Below are 21,207 nucleotides of genomic sequence, written 5' to 3' on the forward strand. Positions count from 1 at the left end.
GAACAATGAAGTCCTTTGGAAAGTACTATCTGAACAGGACTGTTGTCTCATTTCAGTGAGTTCAAAGACTGCAACTAGCCACAAACAAAACCAGATCGAGTTTCAATATAACATCTCCTCTGTAAGACAGGAATGCAGTCTAGTAAGGGCACCTACAATCAACAGCAACAAAAGACACAGAAGTGAGTACAGAAAAGGGAGAAGTGAATTGAATGTGCCCTCAAGCCAAAGTTAATCAAACCAGATCCACATTAATTTAATCTGCATAAGGCCAGAAAAATATTTTTTAATGCAAGTGAGATGCCTGGAATTGTGAGATAAAATTCAAGTCCCCAAACAGAGATGACAGTGCAACACTGACATGCAGCTTTCTTATCGGCTACCCCAGACTACAGTTTGGGCTAGAAGGGTGGCTACAGTATTTCTGCATTGTTTTTGCAAAGTACCGGAGCCACCACGTGCATGTGAAAACACCCCACGGCAGACAGCGCCGTACATGCACAGCCGTCCCCCGCTGCACCTACACAAAGCAGACTCTTCAAGTGACTGTTCCCACTGCAGAATTCACAACAGTTTTCTGTCTGGGCTTCCAGTTACTTAAAATAAGTGTTCAACCACCATTACGAGGTGCTTCCTTATCTCATTGTAAATGGCTTTTCTGTATGAAATAACACAACACATTCTGAAGTATTTTAAATTAAGCAACAGTCAAGCTTAATATATTTTAACCACTGTATGGAAACCCAAGGACTGTTGTGCTCTAACCTCCACCTACAGTATTTAACTGGTCCCTCTGTGCAGGGCTTCTCTCTACCCAGCAAACCCCGCCAAATCTGCAGGGGCAGAGGAAACAGTTAAGTGCACTGATTAGGCATCAAAATCATTACAGCTTTGACACAGTAAAGAACAAACCAGGCATTCTTAATAAAGGGGTGTTTTATTTAAATACAACTCAGCTATTAGCACGACTCATGTTAATCACGTTATTATGAAAGAAAATTTATTTTAGAAAGTGGTAATTTTTCAGCTGAGAATCTTCATCTTAACAAAAGCATTACTGGACTCACCCCCTGTACAGCAGGGCATGTGATGCTACACAAAAGAGAGAGAGTTATGAAACCCCACCTCACTAGCCAACGCACATCACGAACGCCAAGAGATTCTCAGTGCTACGGGAGATTTCTCTCCCAAGCTCTCCTGACCGGGTGAGAACTTTTACAGGGAGCTGCTGGACACCAATGGGAAAGCGTGATACCACTACGTGTATCTGGCACTTATCCTCGGTGTCTTAAGAACTGCAGTGCAGATTTTGAACCGGGTTGAGCAAGCAGCAGCAGCCTGTGTTTCTAAAAACCTGTTCCGAGGCTGCTGTTGCACGTTGCCCTCCACTGCAAACCCACTGCACAGGAGGCGTGCTGACCATGCCGAGACGCCGGCGCGGGCCGCGAGGGCAGGGGCAGGCGCAGCACCAACGGCCGAAGGCCTGAAGCGGAGCTTCACCAGAGCCGCCCCGCCGGGAACACGCCGCTCCTCCGAGCGCCGGTGGCAGCGGCAGAGCCCGCTCCTCCCTCCCGCGGGCGAGCCCACGCATCTCCCACCAGAGGCGGCTCTCCAGCAAAATGACATGCAGACAACAGCCCAGGGAAGGCCTGTTCCACCTCAGCAGGACAGACATATCTTTCTCCTGAGGCCAGGTAGGCCCGCGCCAGCCAAGGCGACGGAGCGGCGGGTCCCTCCCGGCGCGGGGCCGCAGGAGGGGCTCAGCACCGCTGGCACTGCCCGGCGCCGCACGGCTTTGTCAATGCGCTGGCTCTTGGTACGACAGCAGCAGGAGGTTTCCCAGCACAAACACTGACCCTGCGTTTTCATAAACATTATGTTAAGATTATGTGTTCTATTACATAAATTATAACATTATAAACACCTTTATTTCAACTATTTTAGTAGAATGCAGGTAGTATGTAGATCACTATAATTGGCACAATAAGCAAATGCTTTAAAAAAACCCTATGCAAACTTATTTAGGATTCAGACGGGGATCATCTACTCAGCTTAGGGGCAAAACATTTAAATAAAAAAATGCATTTTTTCACACTGAGATTTTAATCCTGGATTAATTATTTTAGACATTTTACATATTCATTAAAGCAGTACTGCTTCTTTCTTAAGTTATTTATCTACCTTCTTTGAGTAAAGCTATTTAATACTGGAGATCGCGGAAAACATTTGTTCATGATTATCCAGACATACCGTCAAACAAGACTGAAACAAGAGCAGCATGCAAAAATGTATTTAAGGACTATCATCCCAAAATGCTGCTAAAAGCTATTAACCAGTACGTGTTAATTGCCACAGCATTCATATTAATTTTCACTTCAGGCCCGACATTGTGGAATATTTCCCTTGATACATTTTAAACAAAGTTTAATTTAAGGAACTGCTTCTATCAACACTTATGAAAATTAACAGCCAAGCAATTAGCACTCATGAATTATCCCTTCCCCCATGCTTTCTAGAGCATCATTTTTAAAACAGTTGCTACAAGAGAAATTGTTGGTTTTTAACCCATTACCAAAATTTGCTACAAGAAACCCGGTAACACTATATAGAGGCACCATTCCTAGCAACAGGATTTTTAGCATCTGTCCAGCCAAAAATCACATTGACCTATTTTTATTTTAATTATCTCCAGTAGTCAAGTAAACCCACAAAACCTCTGTAAGGTCAGAAAAGCTACACTTTCTTAAATCTTCATTTTCAACTAGTAGTCATGAAAATAGAAGTAAAAATATCTTGAGAAAACTCTAGTCTGCGCGTGGGAAAGGTTTTTGGCCTTGTAACTCAAGTTTATTCTAGAGCTGAATGATCCCTTCCTTAGATTTTGATTGTGGTTTTCCAACTTTCTTCTTTGCCTATTTTGCATATCTTTAGCATCTCTTTTTTGACTGTCCTGTAACACTTCCATGTTTGCTAACATTCTTCTGAGGATGTGGGAGCAGCCATTTGGTGGCAGACATGTCAAAAATTGACCTGGCAAGACATTTTAATGATTAAAATTTCTTAAAGGTAGCAGAGACTTGGAGGAAAAATGGATGTGGACTGGCTTCAAAGATGATTTCAGGGCGAAGGGTAAACAGAGGCCTTAGGAGTTACTCATTCAGTACACGGTTCCTACAAAGCTGAACATTTGATTCTAGCACGATTCTCTTTTCCAGTAACTAAATACATCTTGGTAACATTTTTCTTACTAGTGGCAATGGTCACGCAGTTGAATAGCTTTGACACTAATACTGTACTAAATCAGTATCCTTTAAGATTAGTATCTCAGAGAAAACTCATCGCCATGCTTTCCAGCAACTCATGCAAGTTATACTTGTGATTCGAAAAAAAATATTCTGAATTTCTATAGAATGAAAAGATAACACATGCTTTTAAAACAATTAATGAAAGCAGGCAGGTAATGTGTAGGCAAACTGAATCTTTTGAATCTCACAGTTGTGTCACTGAAATGAGCCATTACAACACTCTTGTGTTTCATTTGTGGTACCTGGCTATGGCTTTCAAACCTGTCTTATGGTCAGTCTGATTTTCCAACCTTATCAACAGTTGGCAAGTTGGAAAAATAAGCCATCAAAATTTGATTTGTCAAGTTCTGTAAACAGAAATATACCTGAAGTTATCTATAAAATGGATGATAATTTAATTTGTGTGCAGATAAAGGAAATCAATTTGGCCAGTGATTTCTTAAGCTTTCAAGTAATTTTCTACACAAATGACAACTGAAGTAATTATAAATAACTAAAGGCTTCTTTTCATACAATACTCTTAGCAGGAGTTTTCAAGATTTATTAACCAAAATGTAAAACCCACGTTATTTACAAACCATACAGGCAGATGCAGGGGTTAGGTTTACTTCAACTATTTTAAGGAAAAACCTGAAGATACAGCCAAGAGTAGTTATTGTGTGTGTGTCTTTAGTTAAGAGCTGAAGTTTTACAATGTACATGAAAGCCACAGGTCTGTCCTGTGTAGCTGTGGGGCAAGAATCACCTGAATTCTTGAGCTCATTAGAATGCTTCCACTGTAGTTGCATTTCACAAGCCATATTCTCTACTATTTTGATAATTAATGAACGGATCAGAATGAGAAGAAATTAGAGTGCTTTAAAATTTTATTATTTCATAAAATTGCAGAAGTGGTTATGAAAAAGACACTAAATCTGGCAGAAAACACCTGCAAGATGTAAGCATTTTAATAAATTTGCTTGGTTGATATTACGGCATGCAATGTTTTCTCATTTTTAACTGATTAGTTTAAAACAATACATTAAACGGAGGGAGTGGGCGGGAAGGACCCTGAAGAGAATGGTTTTATTTGATTTCAGGTCAGTTAGGGAGCTGAATGAGCAGTAAGTTAAAACCATTCAGAAAGCAGTTGAGTACACACACGAACAAAGAGCTTCGATACAGCAAGTAAAGCTTTCCTCATGCTTTGCCAGTGAACCACAAAACGTGTTATTCAACAAGCTGAAAATCTGTGTTACAAAACTCAAATATATATATAAACCAAAGGCCTAGTTATAATCTTAAAGATTTCAGAACCACTGTGATCCCTTGAGTAAATACATAATTAAGTAGGGTTTTTTTAAGACATGTTTAATTAGGCCCCTAGCCCCTCCTCATCCCCCCTGCCTCTCCCCAATTATGTACCATTTCCTCAAGAGATATGTGGCTCTGTTAATTATGTAAATAAGTCATGCACTATTCCCTGAAAGCATTGTATTTATGTGAAAAAATACTGCTCATCTATTATCGATAAAAATAAATACGAGACCTACGATATTTCATAAAAAATATTTTGAAAAAGCTAGATGGTTTTTGATTTTACATTACTGTCTGAAAATACAACAAAACTGAAGTAAAATAACTTACTACTGAACTATGTTTTTTCGGTATCTCAGATGTTCAAGTAGGTATTTAAAAAATAGACAATACATAGAGAAGTATAGAAAATAAATTTTATAAGCATACTATTGACAAACTTCCCAGAGTAATATAAACAATGCTGTTAAAATTAATATAGTGAGATTATATATACTGTAACAAAACGCCAATTAAGTTATTTTGGAGAGTTAAAAAGGTATTTTGATTTCTAGATCACATTTGAGTTGATTCGTACCATACCCTACAAAACACAACTGAGTAACATTGAGGTATTTCATTAATATCTCAAACTATTATGTGTGGTACAATTTCCTTCAAATGGAAGGAAACATCTGTTAAATGCATCAGACATTTAAATATGAAAATTAAGATGTTCATGACAGTCAACTATAATTCCTATTAATACAGTAAAAACTAGTTTTGATTATCAAAGTGCTTAAGTTCCTCAAGTTTCTGAGAAAAATTCTAGCAGGTAGCCCAAATCATGCTCAAGTATTAAAGCAACAAGTCTGGGACACCACTGAATTACAATAAATTTCTCTACTTCTAAAGAACTATTTATTTTATTTTCACTTCCTCTGTGCATGACTGTTGGAAGTACATTTAAATGTTTGCCAAACTGAAATTTCATGACATAAGAACAGCAAGCTTTGAGTTTAGAAAAAAAGCATCTTAGTGTTGTCGGCATCAAACTACTCCTATCATTCATTACTGAGGCCAGAAATTTTGAAAAACGGAGTTAGTGCTAATTACTACATACTAGTAAGTATAAAATAACAATAGAGGCAGCTTTTGCTATGTGGACTTCATAGTTTAAAAGCTACCATTTCACAAATATTCTATATATTTCTAGATATGCTAGTGGAATTATGTATCTGACTTTCCACTTTAAGAATACTTAACAGAATATGAAATTCTTCCATCACAATGGTAATGAAGCTCAAACTTCATACTCCCACAGGAGACTCCACAAACAAATCCAGCAGAAAACAGATCTGTGCAGTATTTATAATTGTTTTGTAGCAACATGACAATGATCCATCACACCAATGTTTATATTTATCTAGAGTTTATGACAGAGGAAAATATTTGACAATACAGAGTAACTAAACTGCACACAACGACAGACAGTTATCCACAATTCTGAGTAATATCAAATGCAAGCTCTTGAAATGAATGTAGTCAAAGAACAAATCTGACCTACCAGGTTTGCAGCGAATCTCCTCCGTGTATTACATAAATGAGTACTTGCGCAGAACTATATTGCTTAGTCCTTTTTTCCCCCAGATATTGACCTATTGATGCTTCAGTTTTCCCCCCTCAAAACAGACAGTGGCTTCTCCCACTCTCATTGGAGCACTTTGAGGCTAAAGTCAGCATAAATCATGGAATATTCAGCAAGTGCTGTGATGTGGCTAGATAGAATAGATTTTTTTTAAATGCCAAATAACCAATCATTTATACAAAGGGTCTCACCATCAACTCTGTAGAGAGGTGTCCCAGGACTCTGCCACACTAAATGTTTACCTAACTAATCTGCTGGAGAAGAAAACAGCAAGGTAAGGTACGCCTAACGGTAAGGCATAATTTTTGTAAAGAAAACGGGAGAAACGGTTCTACCGAACCTGCAACCATTATATTTAAGACTAAGAGAAGCATGTTTCTAGATAATCACTTTAAAATAACTGATGGCCTACTATAAAGTCTAATTAAAGCTTGAACAAGTAAATGCACATGAGAACTGCCTAAGGCCTATCATCTTCAGGTCAGGGGACACCTGGATATAAGAGAAAAACATCTGGTCCACTTACCTTGCCGTCAAATTTTGAGTACTCATTGAAGGGGTTATTCAGCTGCAGCGGACACTGTTCAAGTCGCACAGACAGTATTGACTGCTTCCCAGAGCATGGAGATTTTACTCTGAAATTCTTTTTTTCAAATAGTGAGCTCAGCTCCTCTGCTGTAGATCAGAAAAGAGATTAGAGTGGTTGTACTAGGAGATGTACCGTTTACCACAGAAAGATAACATTATAAGAGGGAGAACAAAATCAAATATATAAAACAACAAATGCTGTGGCAGGGCAGAATCTACCACCATTCTTTCATAGCCCAAAGATATGAAACCATAAGAAGTTTGAATGATGCTACTGTTTAGACTAAGGAAAAGATGAATTTTTCCCATACAGAGAATGGAACTGATCACTACAAGATCCACTTGAGTCAAGATAAAAATCAAGATTCAAAGAGAGAATTATGCATTCCTGGTCCTTCTGCTTGCCTACCTTTTTCTAAATGAACAGTAAATGCTACGCAAAAGAACTGTTGACAGATCTACAATACACCATGCATTTCAATTTCAATCTGAACTTTTAACACATGATATTATGCTACATTACTGGACAATATTATACTACCCTGTATATATTATATTGTAATGTTGCTATGCTGTCAGCAGTAGGATCAGACCACATCTGATCCAAAAGAATAATTTCTTCAGATTTTACTTCTCATGGTAGACTGGATATGGTCTCCTCTCAGAAAAATGTCATATTTGAAAACATCATTCCAGATAAACAGTCTGGACAATAAAAACCAAAAGCTTTCTAAAAACAAAGAACAAAGTTGGTAAGAGTTAGTGAGTTCTTTGTGTGGTCTGTGAAGGCTCATAAAAGCCTCTGACAAGCAGCTTTTTTTATATGAAGAGGCAGCATAGCTGAATTTCCAGCAACAGTTTAACTCAAAATTTGCAGGCATACTTAAAAAAAAAAATTAAAAGTTGGGGCTTCTTATGTTATAAGGACACTACAAAATCAGGACAGAGCCTGGGGTGTTTTAGCATATTAGTAGCAATGGGTCTCACCTGCAAGAAACTGTGACCGAATCTGGACAAGTTTTTTCCACATCTGCTCTAGGAACCAAGTACCCCCAAACTCCATCAATCACTACCTGAGAACCAACACGAGCTCTCCTAGACCAGCTCTGTTCTGCTCTGCGTTCCTACATTTGGATTCTCTCACATCTCAAAGATTTACATGTTGCTTCTCCAGGGAAATGAAACTGCTCCTAAGGCAGAATGACTTGGGACTTGATCTGCAGGGAGTTGGTTAATTTCTTAAAATGCAAAATTAAAGCTTGTCAAATTATAACTAGTCAAAAGCTCAGTTTATTTTTATCAGCAGATTGCCTGAAAATTCAGACAGTTGGCAAAAGTGCTAAATACTGGCACTAAAAGATACCCAACAGTCTCGTGAGGCTGCAATTAACCAAAAAAGCTTGATTAAATCCTTTTTAAATGTGGCAACTTAAACTCCATTAGGTATTCTATTTTTTGTAACAAGCTTATCTCCGTTTTCAAAAAAAAAAAAATCTCAATTACAATTATTCTAGAGTATTACCCTCAACTGGTATTTCTTGGGCATTTGGAAATACTCTGTACCTTGGAATTCAATATAATGGTTTTATTGGTTCAAGTGAAAAAGCAAGTCTTTTATCTTCAAGTTTTGTCTCTAGGGAAATGTTAAGATCATTTGTTTATCATTTCTTTTGTTGGGATGTGCAAAAAGAGGACCTCAAGAATTCTTCTGCATTCATTAGTGTGACATCTGTTTTACTTTGAGTTTTGTATAGCTTTTACTCAAGTCAAATATCTCACACGACTGAAGAGTTTAAGCAGTACATTCTATAAGACTGTAAATTCAGCTGGCTGAGATACAGTTTTCTTTTTCCAGAAAACTTCATCATTTCAAAAAATTCAACTCATTTAGGAAGAAGAACCCAAAACCTTCTAAAGATTTGTGCAAAAAGCTAGAATAAGATAGATCTTCCACTGAGCATTTTGTGAAATAATTCCTGATAGACTCAGGCTGTGAGAGTTCCAATTTAAAAACATTGAAAAAAAGTATTTAAAATTCTCAAGTTTCAGGGGAAAAAATTCTCGTATTTTTACATTAAACTTGCTTTAATTGCATAATTTTTAATTCTTAATTAAAACTAAGTTTTGCTGTTAGTCTACATTATAAGTATTTTTCACCTTTTGTGGTTTTTTTAGCTATATGAACTATTGCATATGGGCTGAATGCAAGGCTTTTGAAAGATTCCCTTGATATATTGTTAATTGACATTTTATATGCTCTGAAATGAATGAATGTAAGATGTAAATACAATGCTTTATTTCTTGCTTTCATCTAAAAATACGTAGTATTTTATAAAAAAGAATAATATTTTTTATGTGTATCCATATTTGGTTTATAGGACCCACAGACTGCTTTACTAACATAATTTGATCTCTACGCTGCATGAAGCTGAAATGTTCTTTTCATTTTACTGAAAAACAGCTGATGCACAGAAAGGTGATGTGAACTGGTGGCACAGCAGAACAAAAAAACCAGACCTCCAGTGTGTTACACCTCTGGCCAATCAACTACCCATGAAGCATCTTTATATTTGTTAATCCCCGAACCAACTCCAAATGCATGGAGATTTTCTTTTTCAAGTCCATACACTACTACCACCTTATCCTTCAAACTCATTCCTGACAATGCAAACAGCTTAGCTCATGACAGCGGGCAAACAGATGATGAGTAGAAAATAGTCGTCTCTTTTTTTTCCTCATTACCATACACAAAATTACTCGTCTCTCACTTCCCTTTATCCTGGTTAGTATACTTTCATTTCTGTACATGTAATTAAAAATGGAAATCGCAAAAAAATACTCAATGGCCAGATGCCTCAAATTACAACTACACATCCATCTGCAGGACAGTGGAAATGCTTACAGGAGTTTCTCTCTACAGTAAGGCATCTCTGACGAGTGATCTCTGGAGGTGGTGTCATCAGACTCTTTAACAAAAGAACAACTTTCCGGCATCCTTTTAGTTTCCATGGTGTCAGCCATAGGCTCAACTTTGTCTAAAGCTCAGATAAACAGTTAGAAGGCGGCAGCCAAATTCCCCTCATCTGAGAACAGCTATTTTTGTTGTTATTGCTTTCATACGTATTTTCCATTAACGCTAAACTCAAGGAACAGAACAGACAAAGTCTCATACACACACACGTGACAAAGAGGAAGATACAGTGGACACCCTTTAGGGCTCCTCTTTTTCCTGGCCTCGTTCTACTGTGTTTTCTTCATGCAAATAAGAGAAACATGCAGAATCTCAGAAGGAAAATCAGCTCTGCCAATAGAGAGCGATACTGAGTGCCTGAAGTTTTTATGTAACTTATTTTTTATTTACATTTGTTCTGCAGCAGGGAGGGACTGATCTATTTGACTGCAACCCCAGCACATTCTTGCAGAGAGGGACAACCTCCACTACTGCTGGTTGACAGATTATTTCTATCTTCAGGGCAGCATGTAAAAGGAACTAAATGTCATGGTGGAGCCCACATGCATAAAAAATCAGAAACAGCATAGACCCAGCAGGAAACTGGAGTCTGAGTGCAATTCAGTGTAAAGAAATATCAAGCAGTATATAGTTAGGGATAAAGAAGAAAAAAGAGAATTGCATCATCTTTGGTCAAATGCTATAAAAAATTGAGCAAAGAGAGTTGGAGGTTATGGTAGATTAAACTTTAAAACCTACAACTCTTCTTACAGAAATAGAAAGGCAAAAACATTTTAGAATGCATTCATAGAGGTATCAAACATAGCTGAACGCTATACTAAGGATTAGTGCAACCGTTTGCTCATGTGAGCAGCTTTGTTCACTCCTCTAAAAAAAAAAAGGTATTATAGAGCTGGAGAAGGTTCTGCAAATGACAGGCAGGAAGATACAAGGATTTAGGCAAAAAAAAGGAGATTACACAGGGACCTCATTAAGATATACACAAATTTTGAAAGAAGTAGGCATGACAGACCATACAAAGGTTTGAATGTGTGTCAAATACAACAGGAATAGATACTAGCTTGAGCTATAAAGTGAGAGTATTGAGACAGATTTTTCATTTCATATATTACAATTTAAAATATGTAGAACGTCCAGTCAGAAATACTTAATTATGCAATTTTAAAAAAAAAAAGAATAGTCTATTTTCTGCAAATCAGTGATACTAGCTTTTCCAAGGAAAGGCTAGATAAGCTAAGGCAGCATTTATTATGCTTTCATTTAAGTAGATCAAATATACACATTATTTCTTGAGATTTTCCCCTTTTCTAGAAAAGTAACCACAAAAATATTCTATAAAAGTAGCCTCTACAAAATTCTTCATCACGTCCGGTACACCAAATGCCACTGGAGATAGCTAGAAAGCCCTGCCTTACATGGAGATAATCACCCTGCATTCTGAGTGCAGACACTTGCCAATCACCTACCCACAGAGCAAAGACATGTCCTGTTCCTTACACACCTCACAGTAACACTGAGAGCTTTACTATTGCCATTTCTTGCTCATTGAGACAACAGAAGCCTTAGAAGACAAAGATGCTACAAGATGACAGAATACACAAACACTGTATTAATACCTTATATTGCAAAAAATAAAGCAGACACTCAAATTAGTTCAGACCAACAAACTAGTTTTTAAACATTTTTTTCTTTACTTTGCCTTTATTAATAATGTGAAATGCCCTAGTCATAGCTGAAAACAAATGAGACGCCTGTGGCACACTGCCCCCCCAAGCAATAAACTATGGAAAACACGTAACTGGCGAATGGAAGGCAAATACAATAATTAGTATTTCCTCTACACTTAAGTGAAAATTACAAACTGAAAATGTTATAACGATCAAAAGCAGAAATAAAAACAATAGGAAAACAGAAGATCTTTTCTTTTTACCTGAGTAAGAAGTATTTCTGTCTTTCCACTGAACATTTTTGCATTTTATTTGATTTTGTCTCTCTTTCCGCAGACGTTCTAGTCTCTGAGCTTGAAAAGAAATATTATAACTATAAGTTTGTCAATGAAAGTTTACTATAAACAAAGACATAATTAACTACCTTTATATGAATAAAGATGTTTTATACTGCATATGTAGGGGAAAAAGTCATAAAATTTTAAAGGTGGCACCCCTGAAAAGCAAATACCAACAAAAACATGAAAATGTTCTTGATTTATAATTGAAATTAGAGGATATAAAACATTAATAGAGATCATAAAGATAGTATTAACATGGAAGAGAATAATAAAATGTGAAAACTTCTGTGATTAATATGACATTTCATTATATAAATCATTAATAACGGTCTTAAAGGAATTTTAATGCACAAATGAACTGAAGTGAATATTACATTACAGGAATAAAATTACTGTTATGAATTACTCTACCCGTTTCAAAAATTAAAGATAAATGAACTCAGACTAGACTATTAAAGTTTTAAATATAAAATCCTTTATCTAAAAATCATGAAAATTATAAAATGTCAAAGCTATATAAATTAGCATAGCTTTTTCTTCAGTGTGCTGAAACAGTTTATAGGTAGTAAAATAAATGATTTGTATCTTCACAACATTAGTCAAATCCTAAAATGAATATAATATTTCTTTACATATATTTTGACTCCATCTTCAAAATATGGTTTGAAAAAAGCGTCAAATAGTTATAATATCAAAGAACTTACAGGCCAGGCTACCAGATTAATACCTTGAATTATCTTTTTGTTAACAGTAAGATCTCTCTCAGGAAATGGTCACCTAAACCTGGTAGAAGCTACCCAAGACAATGGCCACAAGAAATAACTGATGTTATGAAGTGCCCACTCAAAATAAGAAAGCAGATTAGACTGGAAAGTAGGACTAATAATGTTGATCACCGAAGGAAACAATTTGCTGGATATATTAGCAATTTTGATGTATTGAGATCATTCATTAACTAAAATGGGTTTGTAGAAGAGATTCTAAAATGCTAAATTACTCTGACAATTTTCAGATACAATTTGAGTTCCCTCAGCCATTTCACCAATTAAAAAAAGGTTAATAAATATTTTCTATCCCTCCTATTATTATTCTCTTACATTTAGTCTTTGAACTGAATTGTGGACACAGAAGTTAAATTTTCTGTCCCCAGAAAAACTCTCAACCTGGGAACTGATGAAAAAAATAATACTTTGAGGTTTAACAGCTGTAACAAGCAGTTTGAGGTACAACACAAACAGGGACTTTGATGCCTATTTCCCATTTAAGTCAACACGAGGTTAGTGCCTAAATACCTCTATGTATCTTACTGTTAATGGAATAAGAGAAGATGTATCCCCGCTTATAAGTTTAAATGTTGGGTAAAACACTATTGTAGCGTAGATATTTTATTCTGAAAGAAAAAACGTTTTTTCTTCCAATTACTGTCCAGACTGCAGCTCAAAATTACCTTCCAAAACCCTTTCTTCCCAAATGGGCCATCATAAAATATCTGTTAGATTCATATGTAAACAATGGCTAAAGGAAAAAACATAGAACAGAAATAATAATAATGCATGTTTTTATCCTATTTGATATTTTCACCCCTTGTCAAAACAAACCTACTAAAGCGCAGTCACCATCTTCACTAACTCCATCCCATTCTTCCATCCACAGTTGATCACAAATGATCATTTACTGTGGGATTGTATTATAGCAACTCCAAATTAGATGGAATTATCAGCACTTATTAGAAGTCTGAATTATTTAAGGTTCATTCCCACAAGAAGCATGTTAGTTTGAAAGCTTCCTGTGTGAAAAATGTCACTGACCAAATGTAGTTCTTGCTTCATTAACTATTAGCAACTAGATGAGCCTTTGTTTCTAGTCATATGGACTGGGAGAATTTGCTGATTTCCCATATACCCAACAGCCTGCACAGACCTGTCTCCACTTTAGTTTTTTTTTAACCCGTCTGGATAAGGCGGAAAGAAGGCAGTGAGGAGACGGAGCCCAGAGCGAAAGATCACCTATGACCCATCTGCCTCCTGTAGAAAGGGAGGAAGAATTCAGTGGCAGATAACCCCCGTGTTCCCCCCAAACATGATGTGCAATACCCTAACATGCACCCACTGCACATCGCTTTCAAGACTAAGGGGATAACTCCGATATTAGAATGCACATAAAATTCATTTCCAAATTTGCATACCCACGAGAACTACCTAATAACCAACACTTCTGTAGTCTCTATAGAAATGTGTTGAGTCTTCTACAGTAACACATTATTTCTACAATTTATGAAAAAGATACTATCCTGGTAAGGTACCTTATAATAAAAGAGTTTTGCAAAAGATAATAAAAAGTTATACTCCATCCGAAAACAATGGTTAAAGAAGGCATAAGCAGAAATAATTTTATTTAGCAGGGTATAAAACCAAGGAGAATAAAGAAGATCTTGCATGTTAAAAAAAGTCGGCCACTATTACCTGTTGATACACAAAATTACACTATCTTCTCTTTCCAAACCTAAAAACCATTATCTGCTTTTCAAAGAACAAATGTTCCTGCTCTTGCTAAATCTACTCAGATAGTTATGGATTAAGTAAAAAAGAAATGTCCTTACATTTGCCCATTTTAGAAGCAAAAATTGCAGATTTCACAGTTAATGAGTCTTTGTACTTACGAGATGTATGAACACTTTGTTCTATGTATGTATGTATGTGTTTTCTTCCATCAAGAACTTAGATAAGTACTTGTGCAATGCAAAAAGCATTTACATTAAAAATAGTTAACTTTATTTAATTTATTCCTCTTCCTGTATTTTTGAAAAGGGTTCAGTACTGATCAACTTGCATTCTTTGTAGGCTTTTTTCCACCCCACTCTGTTTCAAGTCATAGCCTGATTGCCTTGATAATTGTATTAGGTTCCTGGTGGTACCAGCACACACAACGGAACGTAAAAGACATGCCAGAGATGAAAAGAGGCAAAAAGCTGGCTCCCCAGTGGACTGAGTGTCCTAACCATTATTTTAGAATATGCCACCAACTGGAAACTGAAATGGTTTCAATCCATAATGTAAATGGAGATTTTTCTATCAGTCTACTCACTTGGTGAAATAATCCTTCAGAATTATTTTTTGGAGCAATTATATAAAACTTTAAACTTTGCCTCTCCTTCCTCATGAACTATACCATCAACTGAACTAAACAAGACCTCAAGGACAATGCTAGGCAGCCTGGCACACTAAACTTTTCACCATGTCTTAAAGTCAGTTGCAGCTATATACTCAGCTTATTTCCAGATCTAACTCTCCATCACAAGAGATCAGTGCCCTGTCTTTCCTGTAACTTTTGACAACTTCTTATTTGTAAAAGGTATTTCAAGATATTTAGTACCATACAACATTGTACTTGTTAGGTAGAGTACAGATGTTTTTTCTGAGCTCTAGGTGGTGTTATAATACCTTCAGAAAACATTTGAAAAAAATATATACTGTAACACAGAAAAAAAGAGATCAGTATTGACCACCCCACACCAACCTTTTCATATATATTATATATCACAGAATTTTTATATCACATATGTATTTATATTATATATCACAGAATTCATAGCATTCCTTGGGTATAAGTAGAAGTCGACTATCCCTCATATGAAACAACAAATGGGACAGCTTTCTTCCAGTCAAGACAAACTGAGCATATTTTGAAAAGGAGTACACCTTAAACTTCCTAATTTAGTAACTTAAATCCTAGCTCAAGGTTCTTCTCAGAAATAAAACTTCAGAAGACAAAATATAGACAAATCATTCACTTCGTTGATTCACATCAAACTTAATTCCTCTCTTTTATAACAAATAGATTTGATGCCTCACTAGGTAGATTTTTCTCAGAAAATAACTATCCTGCTCAAAAGTTAACACCCATCCAGACATTAACAATAGAAATATCAAAGGCTGTTCATGTACTTTGGATTTAGACTTGAAGTCTTTACAATTTAAATTTTTTTTATATATAAAACTGACTACCTCAATGTTCTTCTGTACATGAGTAAGTAAAACAGCAATTAAAACTCAGCTGACAGCATACTAAAGTGACTGAATCATTACATGTCCTTTATAAAAAGGGTCTTGACATTACAAAAGGAAAAGTTTGACAGATACCTAACTAGTCATGCTCCGATTTGTCCATCCAAGCCAGACTAATAGAAACTGAATTTAAAAGGCTAATGTTATCTTGGCTGCAAATATCACTTACCTGTGTTTGATCGTCTTCTGATTCCGAAGTCCCAGCTTGAGGTAATATCGACTGATTGGGAATATATATAGCCCTGAGTCTCACCATTGCTTCCCTGTGTTTCTGAACCACTGTCCCCATATGCTGATGAGGGATTAAACTTCTCCAGGTCGACGTCGTGATCTATCAGGACCATTTCACACATCCCTGTGTCATCACTGGTCACGTGTGACTGTCGAATATGAGCAAGTATAATTGTTGGGTTGTCCAGGAAAGCCATTCTGTCCAGAAGTCCACCACTTCACTATACTATCTTCTCTCCATCTTGTTTCACGGACACATATACCTAAAAATATAATGTACACAGCATTTTAGAAAACAAAACAAAACCAGACCCTGGAAGGTTTATATTTTGGATGCACAAAACCTAACTGACTCAGGTTTGTACAGTGAATTATTTTAACTCTACTCCAGTTCACTTAAGTTACACTGCTTGCTGAGATCCACTTAAAGAACAGTGGTTTTGGAGGACAGCTTGAAACCTGAATCCCAAGACAACAGAACACAACAGACACCTACAGACAGGTCCCATTACTCTACATCAAATTGTTGCTATAAGGCAAAATATTCTAAGTACTACACATAGAAGGACAGAGAGAAGATACACATAAGAAACATCTGTCCATTCAAATTAATAAATTTACAAAACCAGACAGGGGTTTGAATTTGTTTTCACCCATCATAATAGTATGTTACTGTTTTTCTTCTGCCTCTACATACCAACTCTTTGATTACTTTATTATAGACCCTCTTCAGGTTTTGCATTTCCAGGAAAAACTTTAAACATGAAGAGATTAGTATCTCAGGGCAGAATATTGAACATCTGCTGCTTCATAGCGCTTCATATAGGGCAACTGTTGTAATACAGAAAAAGCTCTATGATCATATACCACATGCCTGAATTCTTAAGCACTTTAACAACAGTAATTGCCACTTACCTAAAATATTTCATTCAGAGTACTCAAGCGGCCTTACAAAACAAAGTAGAAGGCAAAAAAGAAAAGGAAAAAAATCCCAAGCCACAAAACCCAAACCACACTCAAATTTTTACCCTATTTTACTGTAGCTGTAGATTTATAGTTATGTTAATCTAATTCAAGTCTGGGCTGCCTCTGAAAGGGGCAACTCCATGTTCCTGTCTGGCCCTGGTCGGATATTTCCGCCACCGCCTAAAGGCTGGCATTAGCACATGTGTAGCTGTGAGGCGAGTTGGATCAAAAAAATGACCTGCTGAAAATAACCCGAAAAGAAAAAAAAATTACTAATTTTCAGGCGGATCAGTCCGCCAGTGAACAGCTGCAAGAGCACCAGTACCAACATGACACAGGCAGCAGGAATATCAAAAGACGGAGGAGAGCCAAGGTTCCCCTTTCAGCAGTGGTGCTCACGGCCGCTCAACGCAACTGCGAAACCTCAGCCCGAGGAAGAGGGATAAATTCCAGAAGTTCAAAATCCACACTGCTTTTCTAATCATTTGCATATCTGAGGGAAAAAACCCAACATTTCAGTACCAGCCATAGAACTAAATGTGTTTATTTAGTATTTCGAACATAGAAACAACAACAAAAAACCCTCCTATCCTTGCTGTTTGCAAAACTTCTGTCACCAAGAAGAAAATACCAAAGGAAAAGAAACAATTTTAAATCACACAAAGCTGTATCCCATGAAAAGCTGGTAAAGGCAGCTGGCCTTTTCCTGGCAGATTTTAACGGAAGAAAGTGAAAGAAAGCATCAGACAGGCTTGTTCCAGGACCAGCAAACACATTTTATCATTTCCCCTGTATGCTTCCAAGGGGAAAGGTGTATTAACATACAGAGCCCCACGAAGCAGCTTCTGCATTTAAATAGTTGGAAGCAAAAGCAATACTTTATTTGGACACTCATCTAATCATGACAAAAGCAAAATATTGAAGGTGTATTGTAAATTGCAAACCCACCATCCCTACCAGTATCCTCCCTACCACCAAACATCAGTATCCGCTAATTAGAACATTCAATAAATAGAGATTTATATCCTTCATGGTTTTAGGCTTTTTTTGCTCCCTTGGCCACAAATATTGCCATTTTTTTTCCTGAGAGACTGTGTCCTTTCTGCTTTAAAAAAATATAGACAAATTCAGAAGTGTTATATTAAACAACAGACCCAGCAGCAAGAAGGAATTCAATAAAACAATGGTAGAGAAATAAAACTGACATGCTGCTTGTTATTAATACACTACTCCTACCATACGTTTTAATAAATTATGCTATTAGCTAAATATGCTCCATCAGTATCCGTGGAGATATTCAAAACCCGATTGGATAAGGCCCTGAGCAACCCGCTTTAGCTGGCCCTGCGTGGAGCTGGGAGGTCGGACGAGATCTCCAGAGGTCCCTGCCAACCTCGGCAACGCTGCGACTCCAAGTTCTATTTTTTATTTTCTGACTATTTCCATTACAGAAAGTAGGCCTGCTCTCCCTGAAGGATTTCTCATTGTCCTCAAAGTGAGAGGCCATAAGGCAAATATCCCACCATAAGGCAACCGTCTCCTGGCTGTAATTTACGTGTTAAAGGCCTTTAAGCCATAACCGTGTGACTCGTATTGTGAGACTTAGAGAATACGGACACAACTAAGTACACAGTGTATGGATATTGTAAAAAGTGCACTGAGAATGTTCTTTAAATTTAATTATTTACACACCGCTTATTAGAAAAGGCCATGCTTACCTGCAAGCAATAAGAACTTGTTTCAATAAGCAACCGCCTTAGGCTTCTAAAAGGTCTGCAAACTCCCAATCAAAAATTACTGCTGCCCCATCAATGTGTCATATAAATGTTGGCATGTTAATTGTGTATTTATAAGATTGTTAATGGTTAGTTAATTTACCTCCCACACTATTATTGTACTTGAAATGATTTAATGTCTGCTAAGGGAGTTAACAACATGTAACAGCAGATGCGAGAATTTTACCTTTATGCTCTGCACCCCGACTTCATGCTATTAACAGTCCGTGTGCTAAATTACCCAAGCTTCTTTACAATTTTACATATGCAGTCACTTTTCCCATAAATGTGAACAGTGAAAAATTGCCAGAAATTCTATTTCAAACTCTAAAGTTTAATACAAACACATTTTTTCTTCCTCCTCTTCAGAATTTTCAAAATAATACATTAAAACTAATTTCTCAATAAATTAATGTTAACTGGAAATTCTATGAACAGTTAACAACACTCAAAAAAAAAAAATCAGAAAAAAGTTCAGACTCCAAAATTTAGTTCAGATTTTTATGCTATATTTTAATAGTTGCTATCTACACAATTCTAACTGGTTCCTCCTTTTGATAAAGGCAAAACACAATTAGATGGCACAGCCCTGGTCTGAGGAACAATGACCTCCAATAAAGTAAAAGAATTCAGAGAAGCAAAGTTCAATTTTGCAAACCTTTACATGAATACCTTTAAGCCTCCATGTCATCAGTTTCAGCAAAATTACAGATACAAGGTCAATTCCTAGATCTACTGAGATTTGCCAGCATACCGCCTCTTCTGCATTCCTTATACCCACACACGATTATCACATCCACATGTAGTAGCTGAATTTAAAGGAATTCAGGAACTTTCTGAGCATCAGCAATTTATACATTCTTCAATCATAAACAAAAAATAAATGCTCTTTTAATACTTGCACTATATAAATACTATTCTACTATTAAATAAAATACTTTGCAGACAGCTGTCAAGCATAGTCTGTGCGAACACTAAAAATGAAAAGAGCAATGTGAAACCTATGCAACCTTAACAGTATTTATGTATGACATGATACACAGGTTAGTGTTACGATGATATACTGCTTATTGGCAAACACCTTCCATGATTCATCACAAAGGTGGACAGAGCTGAATCAGCCCTTCACTTTCGTCTTGATCTGTATTATTCACCTGTCTTACTTTCGGCATATTATCTGATAACACCCTGGATATGAATGCCCCCTCTCACCTTCTCCTTGGTCTCATCTGAAGTGCCCCAAAGACCATGGGGGGCACGGCCCCCCATTAGTCTTGTGCAGTTATAGAACATCCTCAAAGATGTAAAATTGCACCATCAAGAGGCTGAACGACTTGCCAGGTTTCACAGGAACTTTGTAGCAAAATCAGACAGCTGGATCTCAGTCTACTATTTTTATCAGAAGTATTCCTCTTCCAGTAATCCACTGCTATATTTATGGCACCTACAGACTTTCACAGCAAGTGAAGGAAGGCTGTTATGCAGATCAACCTCATTCATAATACGGCATACAATACGTAATGCGGAACGTTCTAACAAATTATTCAGCTCCCAGTAGGTGACACAAAGGTCTTGAAAGGAGGATATATAGTTGTACAGGCTATACCTTAAACACACAGACGAACACATCTGAATTTGGGGAGGCAACTTCACAAATGCATTAAGTGTGCTTGTGACCTTCCTGCTTGCCTGATATACTGTGTTTATTTACGTAAAAGGAAGATTTTCTCACTTTCCTCTTTCCCCACCAAAACCCCCATACATACCCCAAAACCCAGCCTGATTTACATTCACGTGTTATCTTACATCAAGTGTCAATGAGATATCAAAGCAAGTGTGAGATAAGGGGAAAGGACAAGCTAAACACACACCTCTTGTGATTGCCATCCTTCCCATCCATCCTATCAACCCCACACATATCAGCGCAGACAAGAGCGGACACAGCTGGAAGCATCTTGCTGCTCCAGTGCTGGTCCACACTGACTTGTGGGACTGCAACCACGTGTTAACCTGTTCTTACCGCTATTTTCAGAGGAAAACGTTTGACCTTGAGCGTGAAAAACACTGAGCACATGTTACCTTACTTTTGGGAAAACACAGCTATTTTGATTGAATTTTCTGGTTTGTTTTAAATATACACGGCTGAATTTCACAAAGTCCCTCCCTATTCCTGCCCAGCGAAAGGTGGCTCCTCACCACACTACGCACCGGCAGCGACAGCCGAGGCCGGCCGCGTTTCACCTTCACGCCGCCAGCAGCGGGGCAGGACCCCGGGTCTGCCTTCCGCCGCACCCAGCCCCCCGCTCTGCTCCCTCTTCCCACCCGCAGGCCTTGCCACATCTCCTGGCGGAACGGTGGACTTCGCTTGGTAAAGTG

General features: G+C 37.2%; 1 protein-coding gene across 9 annotated transcripts in view; it reads right to left on the minus strand.

Annotated features, from left to right (window-relative positions):
* Positions 1 to 21,207, minus strand: part of MAPKAP1 (MAPK associated protein 1) — a 108,603-nt gene that overhangs the window by 81,773 nt on the left and 5,623 nt on the right. For 7 of the 9 annotated variants that reach the window (XM_075170900.1, XM_075170901.1, XM_075170902.1 and 4 more), the window contains exons 2-4: positions 16,029 to 16,353; positions 11,718 to 11,807; positions 6,755 to 6,903 (exon numbers count right to left, since the gene is read on the minus strand). In XM_075170900.1, coding sequence (XP_075027001.1) covers positions 6,755 to 6,903; positions 11,718 to 11,807; positions 16,029 to 16,287 — 498 coding nt within the window. In that variant the 5' untranslated portion in view covers positions 16,288 to 16,353. Of the gene's footprint in view, positions 1 to 6,754; positions 6,904 to 11,717; positions 11,808 to 16,028; positions 16,354 to 17,329; positions 17,346 to 21,207 lie in introns of those variants that run through there. The other 2 variants (XM_075170899.1, XM_075170904.1) reach the window with 2 other exon arrangements.

This window comes from Calonectris borealis, chromosome 21 (assembly GCF_964195595.1).
Source record: "Calonectris borealis chromosome 21, bCalBor7.hap1.2, whole genome shotgun sequence".
NCBI lineage: Eukaryota > Metazoa > Chordata > Aves > Procellariiformes > Procellariidae > Calonectris > Calonectris borealis.